Source organism: Emys orbicularis, chromosome 2, assembly GCF_028017835.1.
Source record: "Emys orbicularis isolate rEmyOrb1 chromosome 2, rEmyOrb1.hap1, whole genome shotgun sequence".
NCBI lineage: Eukaryota > Metazoa > Chordata > Testudines > Emydidae > Emys > Emys orbicularis.
Genome location: NC_088684.1, coordinates 3,499,256 through 3,520,498, shown reverse-complemented (window position 1 = coordinate 3,520,498; position 21,243 = coordinate 3,499,256). Strand labels below are relative to the sequence as shown.

Sequence of the window (21,243 nt, the reverse complement as noted above, 5' to 3'; positions counted from 1 at the left end):
ACCCCCACTGTACACATGGGGAGCTGAGGCCCAGAGGCCCAGGTATTTAGGCTCCTAACTCCCATTGAAATCAACGGGGTTACTCTTAGATTGGGTGACCATATGTCCCATTTTGGCCGGGACAGTCCCATTTTTAAGCTCTGTCCTGGTCATCCTGACTTTTGTTCCATTTGTTCTTTGCAACTGATCAGTAGGGAAGAGCAAACAAACAAACGCCCAGTTTACCAAAAGAGTTGGGGGCACAGAGGAACGTTGCGGGGGGGGAGGGGAGGGGAGCAATGCAAGGTGCCAAGCAGTGGGGCTCAGGACTCAGTCCCAGCCGGTGCTGATCTCGGGGTGGTCAGCCCCAGCCGCGGGTGGTGTGGAGGTTGGGGGAGGTCCAGCCCCAGCCATGGATGGTAGGGGACTCGGGGGGATCAGCCCAAGCTGTGGGCGGCAGAGGGCAGCTCAGGCGAGCCCCAGCCGTCCCAATTTTTCTTTAGGAAATATGGTGACCCTACTCCTAGTGTAAGTTACTACTCAACAGGAGGGAGGCCGTAGTCAGATTGCAGCAATGCGGGGGCCTGAGCCTGCAGCCTCTTCACACTCAAAGCGAGAGATTGGTGGTGATTCCGACAGGGCCTCTTGCACCGTCCTGCCCCCACCTGGGTAACTTTTTGTCCTTCTGTTTTATTGTGGTGCTTCGAAGTGTATCTGTGGTGTGCAATACACGCCCGGCTCTCCAGAGCTGCGCGGACTGACACCAGTCCAGCCTGGCTCGATAAGTCAGGAGTTTGTGGGCTTTGACTCCCAGTTTACCGGCAGCCTTCAGCTCCCCGGGGCTGGACGCAGATCTCGGCTGCTGTGGAGTTTACACCCTGGGCAGGAGCGGAGCTCAAGCACTTCGCACTCGTTGGGGCTGAAGCTTGCAGACTCCCGGTGACACGCTGGTGATTGCTAGGAGGGCTGGATGATCAGAGGAATCCCCTGCTCTCTGTGAGGAGAAGTTACAGCCAGGTTTGCACTGCACTGCTAGGGGAGTCTGTTCCCGAAGGGGGCGCAGGCCGTTTGCCCTCTCGCTCTGTTACTGGCTACCAGCAGCGCTGGCTGGGGCTTTCGTCACGGCAAAGTCACAGGATGGCAAAGTCTGTGGAAACAGGCTGATTGAAAACCTCAACCAGTGGTAGGCCATGTGCTGTGCCCACAGTGATCTCCTGCGTTTCCATCCTAACTGTAAGTAGCGTTTCCAGCACAGGGTTTATAATGGGCCCCTATAAACCACAACCCAGCCCTTTAAATACAGCTCGGCCTAAACCAAGCCCCCAAATCCAGACACCCCATTCTCTGAACCTGGAGCTGGACCTCTGCAGCTTGGACCCACCTGTTAGAATTTAAACCGGCCTGGGAAGGGGAATTCGATACCCCCATTGGGGTATTAAGGCTCTCCCTGAAAACCCAGGGGCTGTACTCCCTCCTTACCACAGCGTGTCACTGAGCTCCAGCTCCCTGGGGTTATCCGTGCAGTGCCGATGGTGTGCAACTGCCCATCACAAGCGTCCACCCCATTCCCTCGCTCACTTGTCCCTCATCTTCTGGTGCTCGCTGGTTTGTTATTGTAGGGGTGCTCTTAGGGGTTGTGCTCCTGGTTTGTTATTGTAGGGTTGCTCCTAAGCAATTGGCTGTGGGGCATGGGGCACTTGCTGGAGGATTCTCTGCACCTTGAGGTCTTTAAACCACGATTTGAGGACTTCAGTAACAGACATAGATTAGGGGTTTGTTACAGGACTGGGTAGGTGAGATTCTGTGGCCTGCGTTGTGCAGGAGGTCAGACTAGACAGTCATAATGGTCCCTTCTGACTTTAAAGTCTGTGAGTGTAGAATCTGAGTGCTGGGCAGCTGACATGGCTTGTGCTGAAGCATTAATTTTGGAGAGAAACACAAAAAATGAATCACAAGGACTAGAACAAAGATGTGTCAAGTCTGGGGCCTGTCGATCTTGTCGGTGTCCCCTCAAGACAGTGACGCACAGCGCCAGGAAATACAAAGCTCAGGCCGATCTCACTCACAGCTTCTGGGGGGCTTTCCCTGCGTGGCTGGCATCCATCGCTGGGCCAGGAGGTGGCATCTAGCGTCTCGCCGTCGAAGAGCCTTCCCATTCCATGGACTCATTGCTCCCCACACGAAGCAGAGGATGGAGCATTCTCCTAACCAGAGCACAGGGGAGAGGGCTCCTTTTGGCCAGCTGAGGGCTGCCTGGTTGACTACCCAGGGCCCCGAGGGCTACCCATAGGGTCAGACTCTCCCACCTTCACTCATGGTGAGGAGCAGTGGTGCCATTTATTTCAGTGGGGTTACTCCTGGAGCAAGACACTACTCGCCGTGAGGGACAGGGCGGCTGTAGCCCATAGTCAGCACAAAATGGCTCACCTTCGGTAGGGCCCATGCAGGCTGCAGGACCCAACATGCAGTGCTTCACCTTGAGCCAAGCAACCTGCCGCTTGACTCAGGTTGGAGTGGTGCATGCTGGGAGCTGTAGTCTCTGTTTAACATTAGGTGAGCCAGGGGTCTTGTTGCTAAGCATTGTGAGCCGCCCCTTATCTTACCATCCTTCTGCTTTTCTCCGGTCAGTGTTTCTGTTCCTGATGTTAACTCCGGGTTTGCTTTTAATCTCCCAAGTAGCGGAACTGCAGCGGTTTGCCTCTCGGAGGGAAGATGCCACATGAGTCGTTGATCTTGCTCTTTCATGAAGACCAGTGGCTGTAGTTACCGGTTCTCAGCACATGAGAGAATGTGCAGCATAATGCTCAAACCATCTGGAGAAACCTGGAACAGGGAGAGGGGGGAAATCACACGCTGCTGAGCTCGACATAAACATATCGCTAGCCGAGAAAGAGCGTCGCCAACAGCTTTCGAGCAGGGCTGCGGAGGGTGCATGTGAACTCCAAGTGCTCCCTGGAAACCAAACTTAAAGGGTCATTGACACCTCATGGGAAATGTACAACAACAGCTGGACTTTGTGTAACATCTTCTGCGTTAATTGTGTCCCAGTGCCCTTTGCAGAGCTAAGAAATAACCCTTTGCATCTCTCTAACCCCTTCCACTGAGTGTTTCAAAGCCCTTTATGGACAATGAATTGAGGCCCCCAGCCCCACCTCCTCTGGAGGAAGTTCACTATCATTATCGCCATTTGACACATGGGGAAACTGAGGCACAGAGCGGGGATGTGACTTGACCACGGTCACACAGCGCATGGGCAGCAGAACTGGAACTGGAAGCCGGGTCCCTTGACTCCCAGTCCTGTGCTTTCGTCATTCGATCGTGCCTCCTCTCCAGCTGCACAAGAAACATAAAGCTGATGACTGACGTTCACCCATGCAGTGGGCCCCACTTATGTCCCATCGGGGCTTAGTTGGTGCCTCATGTGATCACTGTAACAGCAGAGGCTGAGCGGCATTAAAAGGGTCAGGGGGACATGGATTCGGCTCCTTTCTGCATTTCTCTTCCTCTTCCTAGGATCAATAGCCCAGAAAGATGATCATTGTTTGTACGAATTCTGTGCTGCTTGTTCTCTCTGCCCATTCCTAAAGCCCTCTTCACCTGGCCACCTAGAGTGGAGGCTCCTTGGGGCAGAGACCATCTGTTTGTTCTGTTTGTACAGAGCCTAGCACAGTGGGGCCCATCATGAGGGTTCCTCGGAGCTACCACTATGCAAATAATATTAATAGTCCCCTTCGCCCGCCGGACACTCTAGTACGTCAGGACAGGGGATAAGCAGCTAGAGCAGGTGAAATCCTGAGCAACAAAGATCCCATTTTCCTGCAAACACCCTTCATGGAAAGAAAGAAGGAGCGGTTTCCCAAGTCCCCCAGGATGTGTCAGTAGGTGTTTGAAAGCAGGGCTTGGGTGCCTTAGTTCAGGGCTATGTGCACTCTGCTCCCCTCGTGCAATCCCCTTCCGAATTGAATTTACACCTGTTCCTTCTAATGCTGCCTGTGGCCTGCCAAGGTGGATGACTGGACCAGGGCTGCAGGCATGAGGGAGGCACATCCTTCTAGGATGCTGAGATGTTATTAGCAGGTCAGCAGTCAGGTAGGCCGTGCGCTACCACAGAGTTCTCACACTGTGACAAGACTACCAGGGGTGCTAAAAGCTGAGACGTGATGCTCTGAGGGAGAGATTGGGTGGCTTTTGCTGGCGGTAACCAGCACTGCTGGAACCCCTGGGCAGAGATTCACTGTGGTGTCCTTGGGATGATAGAGCAGTGTGTATGTGAACAAGAAGGCGCCTAGATGCTGTGGGGATGGGCCCATTAAAATGCTATAGCTGGATTGGCCAGAATGCTGGGTTTCAGAGTAGCAGCCATGTTAGTCTGTATCCGTAAAAGAACAGGAGTCCTTGTGGCACCTTAGAGACTAACAAATGTATTTGAGCATAAGCTTTCGTGGGCTACAGCCCACTTCATCGGATGCATAGAATGGAACATACAGTAAGAAGAAATATATACACACAGAGAACATGAAAAGGTGGAAGTTGCCATACCAACTCTAAGAGGCTAATTAATTAAGATGAGCTATTGTCAGCAGGAGAAAAAAAACTTTTGTAGTGATAATCAAGATGGCACATTTCAGACAGTTGACAAGAAGGTGTGAGGATACTTAACATGGGGAAATAGATTCAATTTGTGTAATGACCCAGCCACTCCCAAACTCTATTCAAGCCCAAGTTAATGGTATCTAGTTTGCAAATTAATTCCAGTTCAGCAGTTTCTCGTTGGAGTCTGTTTTTGAAGCTTTTCTGTTGCAAAATTGTCACCTTTAAGTCTGTTACTGAGTGGCCAGAGAGGTTGAAGTGTTCTCCTACTGGTTTTTGAATGTTATGATTCCTGATGTCAGATTTGTGTCCATTTATTCTTTTGCGTAGAGACTGTCTGGTTTGGCCAATGTACGTGGCAGAGGGGCATTGCTGGCACATGATGGCATATATCACATTGGTAGATGTGCAGGTGAACGAGCCCCTGATGGTGTGGCCGATGTGATTCAGTCCTATGATGGTGTCCCTAGAATAGATATGCAGACAGAGTTGGCATCGGGCTTTGTTGCAAGGATAGGTTCCTGGGTTTCAGAGTAGCAGCCGTGTTAGTCTGTATCCGCAAAAAGAACAGGAGTACTTGTGGCACCTTAGAGACTAACAAATTTATTTGAGCATAAGCTTTCGTGGGCTACAGCCCACTTCGTCGGATGCATGTGGTGGAAAATACAGTAGGAAGATATATAGATATAGATATATATATATACAGAGAACATGAAACAATGGGTGTTACCATACACACCATAAGGAGAGTGATCAGTTAAGGTGAACTATTATCAGCAGGAGAGAAAAAAACAAAAAAACTTCAAAAACAGACTCCAACGAGAGACTGCTGAATTGGAATTAATTTGCAAATTGGACACCATTAAATTAGGCTTGAATAAAGACTGGGAGTGGATGGGCCGTTACACAAAGTAAAACTATTTCCCCATGCTTATTCCACCCCCCTCCCTACAGTTCCTCATATCTCCTTGTCAATTGCTGGAAATGGGCCATTTTCATTACCACTACAAACAGTGCTTTTTCTCTCCTGCTGATAATAGCTCACCTTAACTGATCACTCTCCTTATAGTGTGTATGGTAACACCCATTGTTTCATGTTCTCTGTGTATATATATATCTTCCTACTCTATTTTCCACTACATACATCCCATGAAGTGGGCTGTAGCCCACAAAAGCTTATGCTCAAATAAATTTGTTAGTCTCCAAGGTGCCACAAGTACTCCTGTTCTTGTTCCTGGGTTAGTGTTTTTGTTGTGTGGTGTGTGGTTGCTGGTGAGAATTTGCTTCAGGTTGGAGGGCCTGTCTGTTAGCGAGGACTGGTCTGTCTCCCAAGATCTGTGAGAGTGAGGGATCGTCCTTCAGGGTAGGTTGTAGATCTTTGATGATGTGCTGGAGAGGTTTTAGTTGGGGGCTGAAGGTGACAGCTAGTGGCGTTCTGTTATTTTCTTTGTTGGGCCTGTCCTATAGTAGGTGATTTCTGGGTACTCTTCTGGCTCTGTCAATCTCTTTTTTCACTTCAGCAGGTGGGTAGTATAGTTTTAAGAATGCTTGATAGAGATCTTGTAGGTGTTTGTCTCTGTCTGAGGGATTGGAGCAAATGCGGTTGTATCTTAGAGCGTGGCTGTAGACAATGGATGGTGTGCTGTCCTGGATGGAAGCTGGAGGCATGTAGGTAAGTACAGCGGTCAGTAGGTTTCCGGTATAGGGTGGTGTTTATGTGACCATCGCTTATTAGCACAGTAGTGTCCAGGAAATGGACCGCTTGTGTGGATTGATCTAGGCTGAGGTTGATGGTGGGATGGAAATTGTTGAAATCATGGTGGAATTCCTCAAGGGCTTCTTTTCCATGGGTCCAGATGATGAAGATGTCATCAATGTAGCGCAAGTAGAGTAGGGGTGTTAGGGGACGTGTGTCTGTCAGTGCGTAGATACCAGAGATTACCAAATACCAAGGACGGATGGATTGTAGAACCAGACTGCTGCACAAAGGACAGATGAGCGGGGAGCTGAGATGCAGAGGGCTCAGGAAGGGAGAGACTGTCACCCAAAGGAAGCTGCTGAGTGTGCTGGCCGGGGAGCATCCTTCTGATGGGAAGAGAGGTCAGGAAGGACCGTACTCTGTGCCGTTGCCCGCTGCTGCCTGGCTGGTGCAGTGCAGTCCGGAGGCGGGTGGTGGGGAATGCTGGCATGCCATGGGTGCTCGTGCGCATTGGGCGTCGAATCCGCTCATGGGGGTGACTGCGGGGAGATGCTGAGTGTCTGCAGCAAGCTCCAGGGCTCCAACAGGCGAGGCAGATTCGCCTGTTTCCTAGCTCAGTTAGGGAAGAGTTCACATGGGCCGTGACCCCTGACGACACTGCCCTCCCAGGAGCTGTGGCAGGAGAGAGAGACCGGCTGAGCTGGAGCTGGCTCCCTGCAGATCTCCCAGCCTAAGCAGCCACTGTGGGCAGGAGCGCCCGACCTAACCGTACCCGTGGGAGGAGACCGGCCTACAACACTGGGTGCGGGCGGCCTCTCCCGTCTCTTCTGGCGTCAGAGAGCAGGGAACCGCACCCCTGCTGCCTCCTCTCCAGTCGCGATCCTGAGGAACAGACGTTATAGTTCCATAGGGAGCTGGGGGGACCCCGACTCCCAGTCTGCTCAGGCCACTAGACCACACTACCTCCCACAATGGGTGGGCAGGAGAACACCAACCACCTGGTTAGAGATGGCCCCGCAGCCAGCCAGCGGGGACCCATCTCCCACCCCCCCAGATTGCTCACAGAGAATCCAGCCTTAGAGCTTTGCAGACTGACCTGTATGGCCCCGTCTGGCCTCCAGGTACGGATCCAGCAGAACACAGGAGGTGGGAGCCCATTGACGTGAGTTCTCCCCGCTCCTGGCCTCCTCTGCTGCTTCTGTAGCCTCCCAGGGCGCGGCTGTACAGCGAGTGGCAGCCGGATGACAGGCGCAGGTTCCCGGGGCTCCCAGGCCACGGCTGTACAGCGAGCGGCAGCCAGACGACAGGCGCAGGTTCCCGTGGCTCCCAGGGCGCGGCTGTACAGCGAGCGGCAGCCGGACGACAGGCACAGGTTCCCGGGGCTCCCAGGCCACGGTTGTACAGCTAGCAGCAGCCGGACGACAGGCGCAGGCTTCCGGGGCTCCCAGGGCACGGCTGTACAGCGAGCGGCAGCCGGACGACAGGCGCAGGTTCCCGTGGCTCCCAGGGCGCGGCTGTACAGCGAGCGGCAGCCGGACGACAGGCACAGGTTCCCGGGGCTCCCAGGCCATGGTTGTACAGCTAGCAGCAGCCGGACGACAGGCGCAGGCTTCCGGGGCTCCCAGGGCACGGCTGTACAGCGAGCGGCAGCCGGACGACAGGCGCAGGTTCCCGTGGCTCCCAGGCCACAGCTGTACAGCGAGCGACAGCCGGACGACAGGCGCAGGCTCCCGGGGCTCCCAGGCCACGGTTGTACAGTTAGCAGCAGCCGGACGACAGGGGCAGGCTCCCGGGGCTCCCAGGCCACGGCTGTACAGCGAGCGGCAGCCAGACGACAGGCGCAGGTTCCCAGGGCTCCCAGGCCACGGTTGTACAGCGAGCGGCAGCCGGACGACAGGCGCAGGTTCCCGTGGCTCCCAGGCCACAGCTGTACAGCGAGCGACAGCCGGACGACAGGCGCAGGCTCCCGGGGCTCCCAGGCCACGGCTGTACAGCGAGCGGCAGCCACACAACAGGCGCAGGTTCCCGTGGCTCCCAGGGCGCAGCTGTACAGCGAGCGACAGCCGGACGACAGGCGCAGGCTCCCGGGGCTCCCAGGCCACGGCTGTACAGCGAGCGGCAGCCACACAACAGGCGCAGGTTCCCGTGGCTCCCAGGGCGCAGCTGTACAGCGAGCGACAACCGGACGACAGGCGCAGGCTCCCGGGGCTCCCAGGCCACAGCTGTACAGTGAGTGGCAGCCGGACGACAGGCGCAGGTTCCCGGGGCTCCCAGGCCACGGCTGTACAGCGAGCGGCAGCCACACAACAGGCGCAGGTTCCCATGGCTCCCAGGGCGCAGCTGTACAGCGAGCGACAGCCGGACGACAGGCGCAGGCTCCCGGGGCTCCCAGGCCACGGCTGTACAGCGAGCGGCAGCCGGACGACAGGCGCAGGTTCCCGTGGCTCCCAGGCCACAGCTGTACAGCGAGCGACAGCCGGACGACAGGCGCAGGCTCCCGGGGCTCCCAGGCCACGGCTGTACAGCGAGCGGCAGCCACACAACAGGTGCAGGTTCCCGGGGCTCCCAGGGCGCGGCTGTACAGCGAGTGGCAGCCAGACGACAGGCTCAGTGGACTGCTGGGGAACAGGAAATGCCCCCGGGGGCCCGGCCTGTGGTTTCGTTCCAGGGATGGCAATGCCACTGCACTGACAGAAAAACTGCAACTGGATCCCCCCGCTTGGTCCCCTCCTAACTGGTCATAGGGCCACAGAGGCCACCATGGTGAAACGGGAGACAAAGGGAACCTAGATCCCCAAACCAGACCTTCGCCCAGGGAGGCTTGGCCAGAAGGATGGGCCGGTGGCTAAAACCTGCACCTGGAAGTCTGGAGAGCCGGCCTCTATTCCCGACTCTGCTGCTGCCCCGGGCATGTCACTGCGCAGCTCTGTGCCTGGGGGTCTCCGAGACGTGGGAATAATAGATCCTCTCTCTCTCAAGCTGTGTGTGAGGCTTAATTGTTTAATGTTTGTGAAGCACTCAGATACCCTCCGTGCAACTGGTCAGACAGAGAGTCATCGTCAGAACCAGGAGGAGGCCCCTCACTCCCAGTCCTGTGCTCCGACCACTCCCCCTTCACCGAAAGCGCAGAAATCGTTTTTCAAAGAGACATTATTAAGGGCACAAGAGGAAACTATCCCACTGCATAGGAAAGACAGGAAGTCTGGCAAGGGACCACCCTGGCTTAGCCAGCAGATCTTCAATGATCTAAAAATCAAATAAAAGTCCTAGTTTTGACTATACTTTTGTATCATTGTATGAAAAGGTTTCAGTGATGCGGCCCTCAGGCCAATGTCCTAGTCCTCATGTGGCCCTCGCGGTGATTTGAGTTTGAGATCCCTGGTCTAAACCCAGAGCAGGGAGGAGCTCGGGGAGTTGGAGATTCCATAAATCTCTGAGTCGGCTTAGTGTTTATAGGCCAAAGTGATCACAGTTGGGTGATTAAAGTGAGGCCTCTCCCTCTGTGCCTAGGTAGCTGATTAGAAGCGGCCTAGTAGTCAGAGGTTTGCATTGAACTTCAGTAGGGTTACCATACGTCCGGATTTTCCCGGACATGTCCGGCTTTTTGGGCCTCAAATCCCCGTCCGGGGGAAATCCCAAAAAGCCGGACATGTCCGGGAAAATAGGGAGGTAGGGCCCGGCGGTGCGGGGCCAGGGGCCGGCGCGGTGCTCGGCAGGGGCTGGGGCCGGGGGCGCGGGGCCGGCGCGGTGCTGGGCCGCCCCGGGGGCCGGGCCGGGGGCACGGGGCCGGGACCGGGACCGGGGTCGGCGCGGTGCTCGGCCGGGGGCGCGGGGCCGGCGCGGTGCTGGGCCGGGGGCGCGGGCACTTGGCCGGGGGCGCGGGCACTTGGCCGGGGGCCGGCGCGGGCGCTCGGCCGGGGGCCGGCGCGGTGCTGGGCCGGGGGCCGGGCCGGGAGCGCAGGCACTTGGCCGGGGGCCGGCGCGGTGCTCGGCCGGGGGTGCGGGCACTTGGCCGGGGGCCGGGGCCCCAGCCGGGTGGGAGACGCCAGGGCCAGAGCCTCTTGGCCTGGGCCGGCCGGCCGCCGAAGGGAGCCGCTCGGCCAGGGGGCCCGGACTGAGCCGCGCCGCGCCACACCCCACCCCAGCATACCTGCTGCCTCCCTGTTTCAGGCTTCCCGCGAACATTTGATTCGCGGGAAGCAGGGGAGGGGGAGGAGCAGGGGGCGGAGCGTTCAGGGGAGGGGGCAGAGTTGGGGCGGGGCTGGGGGTGGAGTTGGGGCGGGGAAGGGGGCGGGGAAGGGGCGGGGTTGGGGCGGGGGCGGGGCCCCATGGAGTGTCCTCCTTTTTAAAAATTAAAATATGGTAACCCTAACTTCAGTGGAAGTTCTGGGTGCTCAAAACGTTTGAAAATCAGGCACTAGGTGTAGGGCCGTCCCTAGCAATTCTGGGGCCCTACGCAGCCCCCCACGGGAGGGGGGGACCCAGGCCTCTGTGGGAGGGAGCGGGGGGGCTGGCCTCAGGGCTTCGCAGGGGGGTGGGGTTGGCTTGGGGGGCAGGGGGAACCACCCCCCAGCACTCACCGGCGGCGCAGCTGGGGCTGGTCACTGCACTTCCCGCCGCCAGCGAGTGCAGGCCCAGCCCTGCTGCAGTCCTCAGGAGAGTGTGGGTGGGGCTGGGGCGGAACAGGGGCTGGAGGAGCACGCAGCTGCGCAGGGCTCCAGGAAACGTGGTGCCCCAAATTTCCTGGTGCCCTCCGCAGCTGTGTACTTTGCATATGGGTAAGGACGGCCCTGACTAGGTGTCTAAAGTCAGGTACCCCAAATTAGAGTCTAAGTCTGAAAGTGTGGGCCTTAACCACTCTGTGCCTCGGTTTCCCCAGCTCTGGGATTAATGATCCTTCCCCTCCTCTGTAAAGCGCTGTGGGATGTATGGAGAGAGTGCTATAGCAGCACCATGGGCTTTTATTGCTGATGTTACTGTACTTGTTTTTAGGAGAACACGGAGCCACACCTCTAGTTAGTGTCGCACAAGGCTTTCCATTCCCAGGGGCCGTGCGCATCGGACTGACGACTTTTCCCTGTCTGACGACAAGAGGCCTTGGACGCTATCCGGCAGCAATTTTTATTTATTTATTATTTATTTATTTATGTATGTCAAATTTGAGCCAAAATGGTTCTGCGGTTTTCAAGACTAAGGCGGATTGGAGAAAACAGGCTTGCTCCAAAGATGTGACTGGTTTGAACGCACGGGTGGGAAATGGCAGGACCCTGGAATTTGGCAGCTCTCTCGGGCCGGGCCGGGCCGGGCATTGGGGCAGAGTGTGAATTGGGTGTGACTTGCTAAAGTTCTTCGCCTTTTAAAAACCTTCCCTGTGCCTGGGCCCTGGGCTTTGCAACGTGATCTCTTAGCAGTTGATCAAGGGTCTGCTTGGGTGTAGTTTAGGAGCATTTGTGAGCTGCGCTGTGTTCCTTTGTGATTGGTGTACGTGCGGAGGGAAGAAGACAAATGGTCGTTGACAGTGAATAGTGACCTCTTGGTGCTTACTGTCCGAGGCGAGTCCTGTGTGAGTAACGGCTGTGCATGTATCTCTGGGCCTTCATGTTTGTCTTGGTTCCATCTCTTGCAGGGCCTGAAGAAGCCGAATATTGAGGAGATCCGGCATGCAAAGAACGCAGTGTTCAGCCCCTCCATGTTCGGAAGCTCCCTGCAGGAGATCATGAACATGCAGAAGGAGAGATACCCGGATCGGCAGCTCCCCTGGGTGCAAACCAGACTGTCTGAGGAAGTGCTGGCGCTGAATGGAGACCAGACCGAGGGCATCTTCAGGTAATGCTGCCTTGTGACTCGGACCCTTCTTGCACACTTCAGCTCTCAGGGAGTTGCACACCAGGCATTCGCTTCCAATGGAGAATTTGCAACTGGCTGCTTCTTTAATAGTCCAGGAGGGCCCAGGGGGGTCTTAGAAGGGAGTGTTGCATGCTGGGACATGTAGTTTTTCTTAGCAGCACCTCTGCTAAAGATGAGGATGGCCACAGATTGCACTGTGGAGCACTGTGGCTTGTGCTGTGGCCACTTCTGCCTCGCAGTGTGACTTTGAGGAGCAGGCAGTTAGAGCATTCTCTGAGGGGCGACGTAACACTTCCAAAGCCAGATGACAGCATTGGGTCTGGCTGTCCCTGAGCAGACTAGAGAAGCAATGACCAAGGCAGGACTGTTGCTAGCTGCTCATCTCCCCTCCCAGCCTGGCCCAGGCCACAGCCTCAGAGAAGAAACCTTTGCAATCAACGGCATGGTCTGAGCCCCGGGTACTTTCTCTCTCTCCCTTGTTTCCTTTTTTATATTGCCCATCACCACAGTATCTAGGCTCTAGCGCTTCCATCCAGGAACTCGGTCGTTCACCAGTTGTCATTGTTTTGAACAAGATTTAGCTGTGATATCTGTAACACATCCTGTGTGCAAGGCCACTGTTCCTGCTCTCCCACTGTCTGCCTAATGACAGGCCTTAGCAGTGGGGCCCTCTCTTGTCAGTGACAAAGCGTGATCATGGACAGCACGTTTCCAGAGGGCCTCTCCTGTGGGGCCATGCAGTGGAAAGGGCACCTGGGCATAGGAGGTACAGAAGATCCCCTCTGCTTTCACAGGCCACCCCAGCTCCTCCCCTCTGTGGGGGTTCTGAGGGCATCTTCAGGTAATGCTGAGGGGAGAACTGTGTGGTCCCTGGTGGTCTGGGCTAGCTGTAAGCCCCAGTGTATCCCTGTGGACAGAGAGGGGCCTGGACTGGGACACCCCCAAAGTGTGGGTTTCCCTTGGCGTGACCTGAGCCTGAGCCACCGCTGGGCAGCAGTGACCAAAGGTGCTGAGAAACCAGGCAGTGAGGCAATAACATTGTCAGTGTCTCCTACATGCTGCTGTGCGCCGGATCCTCTGCTGCAGCCTTTGGGAGGGGGAGGGGAGTGAATTTCACCAGGACTATCAGCCCTGCCTTGTGTTAGTCACGGCTCTGTCCTGGCCGCTGGACTCTGAGACATCATTCACATCCCATTTGAGGCCAAGAGCATCCCCCCAGGGGTTCTCTTGTTTGTAGGCTGAAGGGATCTTCCTATCCACAGTGCTCAGTAATGTCACTCCTCACCTGGCCAGAGGGGTCGCTGCTGAGCCACATGAGGCCCTTCCCCTCCCCACGGGCTCAGCGTGATGTCCGCTGCTGCAGGGGAATGTACCTGTCCATTACAATGTATCGTGTCTGTCTCCCCGACGCCACACCTGGCAACCGCCTCTGTTAAGCAAGGTCTCAGCTGGTTACTCTGTCCCAAGCTGATAGAGGGCTTCTTCCCACACAGGCTCAGCTCCGCTCCCCCGGTGCTCAGAGAGAGGAGTCAAATTGTGCAGGGGGTATTGTGACGGGATCCCCATGGTACAACCTGGAACTGTGGAACCGCTGTGCCCCCTTAACTCTGCAGCCTGGGCTGTCTCTCCCAATGCTTTGCTAGTGACAAGCAGCAAACCCCTCCAGGCGCTGTTATCCCTCAGCCACCAGCATGCAGAGACACACCCAGCTACATTGCATGAATGCTCTCCAAGCCACTCATGAACCATCCACAGGGAAACACCAGCGAATCCCCCCAGCCTCCAGCCTTGCACCCCAGAAATGTATCATCTTACCCTGCTCAAGATCTTCTCTTGAACAATGCAAGCTCATTAATTAGGTCGCCACTTCGTCAAGTGGACATGCACCAGCCTTTGTAATCTGAGCAGATTCCCCAAGCACTTTAGACAAACTCACTGGTAAAGATAAAACATTAAAATAAGTTTACTACCTCCAGAAAGATAGCTTTATAAGTGATTACAAGTGGTAGGCATAAAGGCCAGAGATAGTTACCTAAGAAATAAAAGTAAAATCAGTCTAAATCCTAAACTCTACTAGATTAAGCAAGATTTGGATCAAACAGCTTTTCTCACCCCGCTGGATGTCGCAGGCAGGTTACAGTTCTCAGTACACAGGCTGAATTTCCTTCTCAGCCTGGAACCGATCTCCTCAGTTCAAAGTCTTGGTCTCCCCACTATTCTTGTTGCCTTCAGCGTAGGTGAGGGAGGAGAGAGGTGGTCTCGTGATGCCATTGTCCCTATTTTACACTCTCAATTCATGGCTCAGGGGAGATACTGGCCCAGGCATGTCATGGGGGGCCTTGCTGAGTCCTCGCTGTGTGGTGCTTGTGCAACTGTCGCCTACAGAATTGTAACTCTCTTGTTTACAATTCCCCTGCTGGTCCAGGACGGTCGCTTAATGCTCGTTTGGGTGTGGGTCACCTCTTTTGTTGCCACTGGAGAGTTAGGTCTGGGCATCTCCCAAACTCACAGCCTGTTTCAATAACAACCATGCAGCAAACTCTCATCACTTCATACACACAAACGATATACTTATTTTGACAGAACAATGAGTTTCAGCAGATCATGATCTTTCATATGGTATCTTACATGGCATGCTTTGTATGAAATATCACAACCATATTGAAATGGTGCTACTTTGAGGTCCAGTGCATCATAGGTACATAGCAGTGACCATCTACTCAAGCTCCTCCCACAATCCCAAACCCCACCCACATGCACAAGATCCTCCGATAGCCCCCAAAGAGCTGGATGGCTGTGCTCAAGTGACCAGCAGGGAAATAATTAATGCTGCCAGTTAGTGGCATGTGTTCCCAAGCTGGAGGAGCAGGAGTCCTAGAGCAAATCTGTGCAGACAGTAGTGAGCTATACAAGGTGCTTTCACAGCTCCTGCAACCATAATATCCACGCACAATTGCACATGTAGATAGTAGTGAGGCATCTAAATAGCCATGTGTGTGCAATCACAAAATTTATATGCCCAGGCACCATAATAATGCACGTGAGATGCTCGCCTTTGTGCACACTTTTCCACGTGGGCAGCCTCTGGTCTCTGTGTTTGAAAGTGGACTGTTGTCATCACTAAGTTTCAGAGTTAACATACCATTAATCTGATGAAGGTAGTATTCCCCTCTCTCAGCTATTGTTTCAATCTCTCTACAGACTCAGGCAGGGAGTATGTTTAAAGTGCTCATCATTGAGGTATCTAAGTGTTTCTCCAGACTCTGCCTATAACAGGGACTCTGGCATCAGCCAAAGTAACTGGGTAAATGGCCTTCAGCATCCAGTTGTAACCCCCCGTGGACCAAGTCTGAAATCTGTGGGGGTTTCTTTTCTGCACAGAGTGCCAGGAGATATCGATGAGGTCAACGCCCTCAAGCTGCAGGTCGATCAGTGGAAAATCCCCACCGGCTTGGAAGACCCTCATGTTCCTGGTAAGGGTTCCTGACCCCCCTCCCTTCACACAGGGAATCCTGGTGCAAGGAGGAGTGGGAAGTGAGTCCTGGCTCTGAGCGTTGTGGGGGTGAAGCCAGCCAAGCCTGGGGTGGGCCCCGGGCAAGGGAGAGAGTCAGAGTAGAGTCCTAGAGCAGGCCTTGGGAATGGGGGATGGGAGCCCACTTCAGGCACTGGGCATAAGCGGGGGAGGGAGATGGGGAGAGAAAGGACGGGCCCACCAGGGTGCAGAGCCTGGAGGCTGACGACTGGGAGCCAGAGTCTGGTGTGGCAGAGGGGATTGGAGGAGGAGGGCGACCTGGTCCAAGCAGCAGGGGAAGAGCTGAGCGTGCAGGAAACCTACGGGGGGGAGCCCAGCACATGTGGCCCAGCCAGGTGACCACCACCTCCAAGGCATAAACACAGGAGAGGAGAGCCCTCCCCAACAGTGTGATCTGGCTGGCTGTGGGACGCGACGGGAGCCCCATTGGCTGGGGCTGGAGCTGGGCCACAGGGGCCCTGACCGTGGGTGGGGTACACCACTGAATACAGCACGCCCATCCCTCCCTTCTTGGAGCCTGGCTGCCCCTGGGGCCACGCAGATGCCAGAGCATGCACCAGCTCTCCTCTCGCGTGTCAGGATTAACGTTTTAGAACAAGTGTCCATGCTGCACTGAGGCGGCCGCACGGCCAAGGTCAGGCTCCCCGACAGCTGCTGGCTTGTTAATCACAGCTGAGCGGCCGAGTGTGTCAGTATTTAAAGCCTTCCCATTGATTCCAGCTGCATAATCCACCAGTCTGCTGAGCATCGGCTCTCTGCCTAATCCCTCTCCAGGACACAGAGCAGCACGGAGCTCACGGTGGGAGCATCTGCAAGGGGCAACTAGTAACGTGGGATCAGTCCTAACCTCTGATACGGCAGGCAGGGGGCCAGCGGAACCAGCAAGAGCTGGGTGGACGCTGACCCAGCGTGTGTAGGAGGAGAATTAATTTCCCGCATACCCAATAAGTAGCAAAGCATCTCAGGGAAGGTGTCTGATCAGTGTTCATAGTCAGTAAGGCCAAGAAGAGGTTCAGTTGTATTAACAATAGGATGAAGAACAATAAAGAAGCAGGACAATGGCCATTCTCTAAACCTGTGGTAACAACCTCATCGTCCCATCTCCAACAGGACACGGCAGAGATAGCAACGATCCAGGCAAGGGTGGCTGGTAATAGAGGTGGGGGATCCCATGAGAGGATCCCATTCAAAAAAACATTGAGAGACACACAGTCTGCTCATTCACTCAGTGACATTGTGCATCACAGATGAGATCTGGGGCATGTTAGTTTGGAAAGCGGAGAGTGAGAGGAGGGCTATGAAATCACAGAGCAGAGAGAAGATGGATCAGAGTCTCTTACATACCCCATCTTGTGGCACTAGAGCAAGGGAGCGCTTAGTGAGATGGCCACACGTTTAGAAGGGATAAAGGAAGCACGTGGGCAGCCTGTGGAACTCACTGCTGCAGGATATGAAGACAGATAGCTTAGGGACAGATTCTGTCTCGCTGACTCACACAGAGTAGTAACGCACAGGGCTGCTCATGGAATAAAGTGCTATTCAGAATGAGTAACGGGGGCAGAATCCAGCCCTCAGTGTTTCAAAGAGCTAGCTGTTCGTATGAACATGAGTAGCAGCTTCACTTCCCACTAACGAGGATGGCCAAGATAAGGGTTATCAAGCTGTGTGATGCAGGTATAGGGTTGTCAACTGTCTAATCACACAAACCCAAACACCCTTGCCCCGCCCCTTCCTGAAGGCCACACCCCTGCCTCGCCCCTTCTCTGAGGCCCTGCCCCCCACTCGCTCCAGCCCCCCTCCTTCCGTTGCTCACGCTCCCCCACCCTCACTCACTTTCACTGGGCTGGAACGGGGGGGAGGGGTTGAGGTGCGGGATGGGGTGCAGGCTCTGGGCTGGGGGGTGGAACCAAGGGGTTCAGAGTGTGGGAGGGGACTCCAGGCTGAGCTTGGGGCAGGGGGTTTGGGTGTGGGAGGGGGTGCGGGGTGCAGGCTCCGCCCGGGCGGCACTTACCTTGATTGGCTCCCGTAAACAGCAGCATGTCTGGCAGCAGCTCCTAGGCTCATGAGCGGCCAGATAGCTCTGCACGCTGTCCCTGCCTGCAAGCACCACCCCCGCAGCTCCCATTGGCTGCGGTTCCCCATTCCAGGCCAATGGGAGCTGCGGAGTCGGTGATCGGGGCGGGGGAAGTGCGCAGAGACACACACACCCCCCGGCCACGTCTCCTCCTAGGAGCCGCTGCCGGACATGTCGCTGCTTCCGGGAGCGGCACAGAGCCAGGGCAGGTAGGGAGCCTGCCTTAGCCCTGCTGCGCCACTGGACTTTTAGCAGCCTAAAATCTCCCGGGTGGGCTTCAGTAGCCTCTGGGAGACCGAGACCAATTCTGGGAGACTCCCGGCCAAACTGGGAGGGTTGGCAACCCTAGGTACGAACTGAGTTCCCTCACTATGGAAAAGCTGGCTACAGTGTACTGGCAAAGGGAGGCCAGCTAGCCCTGCTGGACCTCAGGGGAACTGGGTTCAAGTCCTGGTTTGGCCACATGCTCCTTTTGTGACCTTGGGAAGCTGCTGCATCTGTCTGGCTCAGCTTCTTGCCCAGGAACCTCCCAGCCAGGAGTAAGTGCACAGTGTCTGTGCATGGGGAGAAATGGTAGGAGCCCCCTCACTTGAGACACTTCAAAGCAGGCCAGTCCAAGCCCCGTAGGGAATGTCCCACGCTCACCCCTTCAGGGATGGACTAGAGAGGACTTGGATTTCTGTGGTGCTCTTAGTGATGCATAAGCCAGACCAAACCACTCCATTTAACACACCGGGGGTCATCAGCAGCCATCCTAGTATAAGCCTATGTCCCCTGCTAGCCAGGGTGTCCAACCTCTACAACCCTCGAGCACATGTGGCTCCATCTCATTCTGTTCAGTAGGAGGTAATTCAACCCTCCAGGATAGGAGCGCTGATTTCTGCTTTATTACCTTTGGTAATCTCCTGCCATACCAGAGAGCAGCCGGCTGTAGCTTTTCTGTTCCTCTGCCCTGCAGGGGCTCGCTGAGGAATACGGAAGAGCCCGTTGGCCTGTGCAGGTGGGCTGGTTCTACATGAGTCCTCAGGATCCCATTAGCTCCCTTGAGATGGGTTGGCAGGGCTGAAATATTGTAGAACTGTTGGTGTTTTAGTTAGAGCCCTCTGCAGGGAATCCAGCCATGGCAAGGCCTGGGAAGCATTTCCCAGGCTGAGAGAGCGCGTGCAGGGCAAAGAGAGCGTGTGTGACCGGGAGAGGCAGAAGGCGAGAGGGAGAACATGCTGTGGGGGCAGGGACCTGCAGGGGGATCGGCCTTTGATCCTGCAGACAGGGCCGGTGCTACCATTAAGGCAAACTAGGCGGTTGCCTAGGGTGCCAAGATTTGGGGGTGCCAAAAAGCAGTGCCCCCAGTTTTTTTTTTACAGCGTTCCTGGGCTGGGCTGCCGGCGGCGCGCTGACACGTGCGGCTCAGACTCCCTCTCCCAGCACAGCGGCCGCTCCACTTCTCCCGCCTCCCAGGCTTGCGGCGCCAATCAGCTGTTTGGCGCCGCAAGCCTGGGAGGGGAGGAGAATTAGAGCGGGGGCGGCATGATCGGGGAGGAGGTGGAACAGAGGTGAGCTGGGGTGGGGAGCTGCCGCACGGCTCCCCAGGCCGGGGGGGTGGGGAGCTGCCGCGGGGGGGAGGGAGGGTGCGCCTCAGGGCGGGGGGGGGGGAGCTGCCGCAGGGCTGGTGGGGAGGGGCGCAAGGTGGAAGTTTTGCCTAGGGCGCGAAACTTCCTTGCACCGGCCCTGTCTGCAGAGGTTAGAATGCAAGTGTCCTTTGCATGTAACCAGCACCAGCTGCTGTTGTGATGTAATTAGGGATGAGATGCCACCATGATGGGGCCTGGCGTACACCTGACAACTCACTGTGCTGTCATGGATACTTCCTGTTCCCGGCATCATGGCATCCCATCAGGCAGGCTGCTCCCAGGGCCCAAGGAATCCTGCCCCGATAAGAAGTGTTAACCTCACCCCCGGTTTTGAACAGAAGGGGAGGAATTTCCACCCCTTTGGAGAACACATTTCAGCCTCTTTCCGGGTGCAGCTAACCCCTCCATCCCTGGAAGGGCTTTACTCCCTGGCCAACAGTTGTCTGATGAGCAAATATTTTGCCTTTGAGATGAGCCAGTCCAAATGGCAGGTATCTCCACACCGTTCCCACGGAGAATACCCCCCGTTCCACGCTCTTTCGCGGTGTCTCACAGCACACCCCCAGTCAGTCAGCCCACGAGCTGAGCTGCAGTGAGAGCCACATTTACCCTGCATCAGCAGTGAGACTGAGGTGATCCATCTAGAGGTTCAACTTCATTGGAAAGGGAGAGAGAGAGCCAAGGAGAGAGAAGCAGGGAGATCTTGTCTGCTTACTGCCAGTGAGGTAGTGGTGGGGCTGGTCCCCTTATCTAATGGGGTTAGCCAGGAGCCAGGCAGCAGCAGGGTGCTGGCTTTTGTCTCTGCTGGGCCTAGCAACGCAGCAGCTCAGGGAAATGGCCAGGCAGCCGGAGGACGCTGTTTGGTGTCTAGCACCTGACGCCTCCTTGCAGAATGAAAATCTAGCCTTGCTGCGGAACAGAAGCTGGGAGATCCAGCGTCCCAGTCGTGTGGGCAGGTCTATCCTGGGCTGCTGCTCCGGACACTTCCCTTCCACCCAGCCATGGGACTGCCCAGAGTTCTGGTCAGTGGAGTGAGAGGCTCGGAGGCAAGTGTTAATGGGGATCCTGACAGAGTCTGCAGCATCCCAGAGAAGCTAACACTGCGGTAGATACTACAGGCCATCCCACTGGCCAGCTCGGGGGAAACGGCCCAGTCCTGACTCTTGGCACAATGGTCCATGATTACGAATGCTCTTCAGTTCAGGTCATTACAGTACCCGTCCGAGCAGCTCCATGACACAGCTCCAGATCCCACAGCGGTGAGCGCAGGGTAGACAGACAGCTCAAAGCCAGAAGGGTCTATTAGATCATCTAATCTGAGCTCCAGTATAAAAGAGGCCAGAGAATTTCAGCCAGTAACCCCCCCGCACTGAGCCCAGTAACTTGTGTTTGACTAAAGCACGTCTGTATAGATACTGTGGCCAGAGGGACAGGTAGCTGTAGGGCTGGAGAGATCTTAGAAGGGGTAGGCCCCGGAACACGCCCTCCTGCTCTTCTTCCCTGAGGTGTCTGTCTCGTTCGGACATGTTCTCTTTGGGCAAGGTCATTCCCCCCATTCATTCGCTCTCACACACAAGGTGTCAATGCAAGAAGCCGCTACAGCCTGCTGCCGCTGAGCAGTTTCCTGGGCAACTAGCAATCCTTCAGCCAGCTGGGGGGTTGTTCTCCCCTCCCTGTGGAAATAGTGTGGTAAATAAGGCCCTACTTCATTTGCAATATTGTGGAAATTGCAGATCCTGCCATATGAGGCTTCCACTGCAGGTTTGATTTTCATTAGCTTACTGTGCACAGTCCAGTTTTGCATACATTGAGGTTTGCAGCACACACTTCCCTCCCCCCTCCCCCTTAGTATAGTGTAAGGCACTGACAGCTGCACAGGGAACACAGCTGT

General features: G+C 55.7%; 1 protein-coding gene across 1 annotated transcript in view; it reads left to right on the top strand.

Annotated features, from left to right (window-relative positions):
* The window catches only part of ARHGAP39 (Rho GTPase activating protein 39), a 287,928-nt gene that overhangs the window by 245,974 nt on the left and 20,711 nt on the right, over nucleotides 1-21,243 (top strand). The window contains exons 9-10 of the mRNA XM_065400194.1: nucleotides 11,895-12,094; nucleotides 15,497-15,588. Of these exons, the coding sequence (XP_065256266.1) occupies nucleotides 11,895-12,094; nucleotides 15,497-15,588 (292 nt within the window). The remainder of the gene's footprint in view (nucleotides 1-11,894; nucleotides 12,095-15,496; nucleotides 15,589-21,243) is intronic.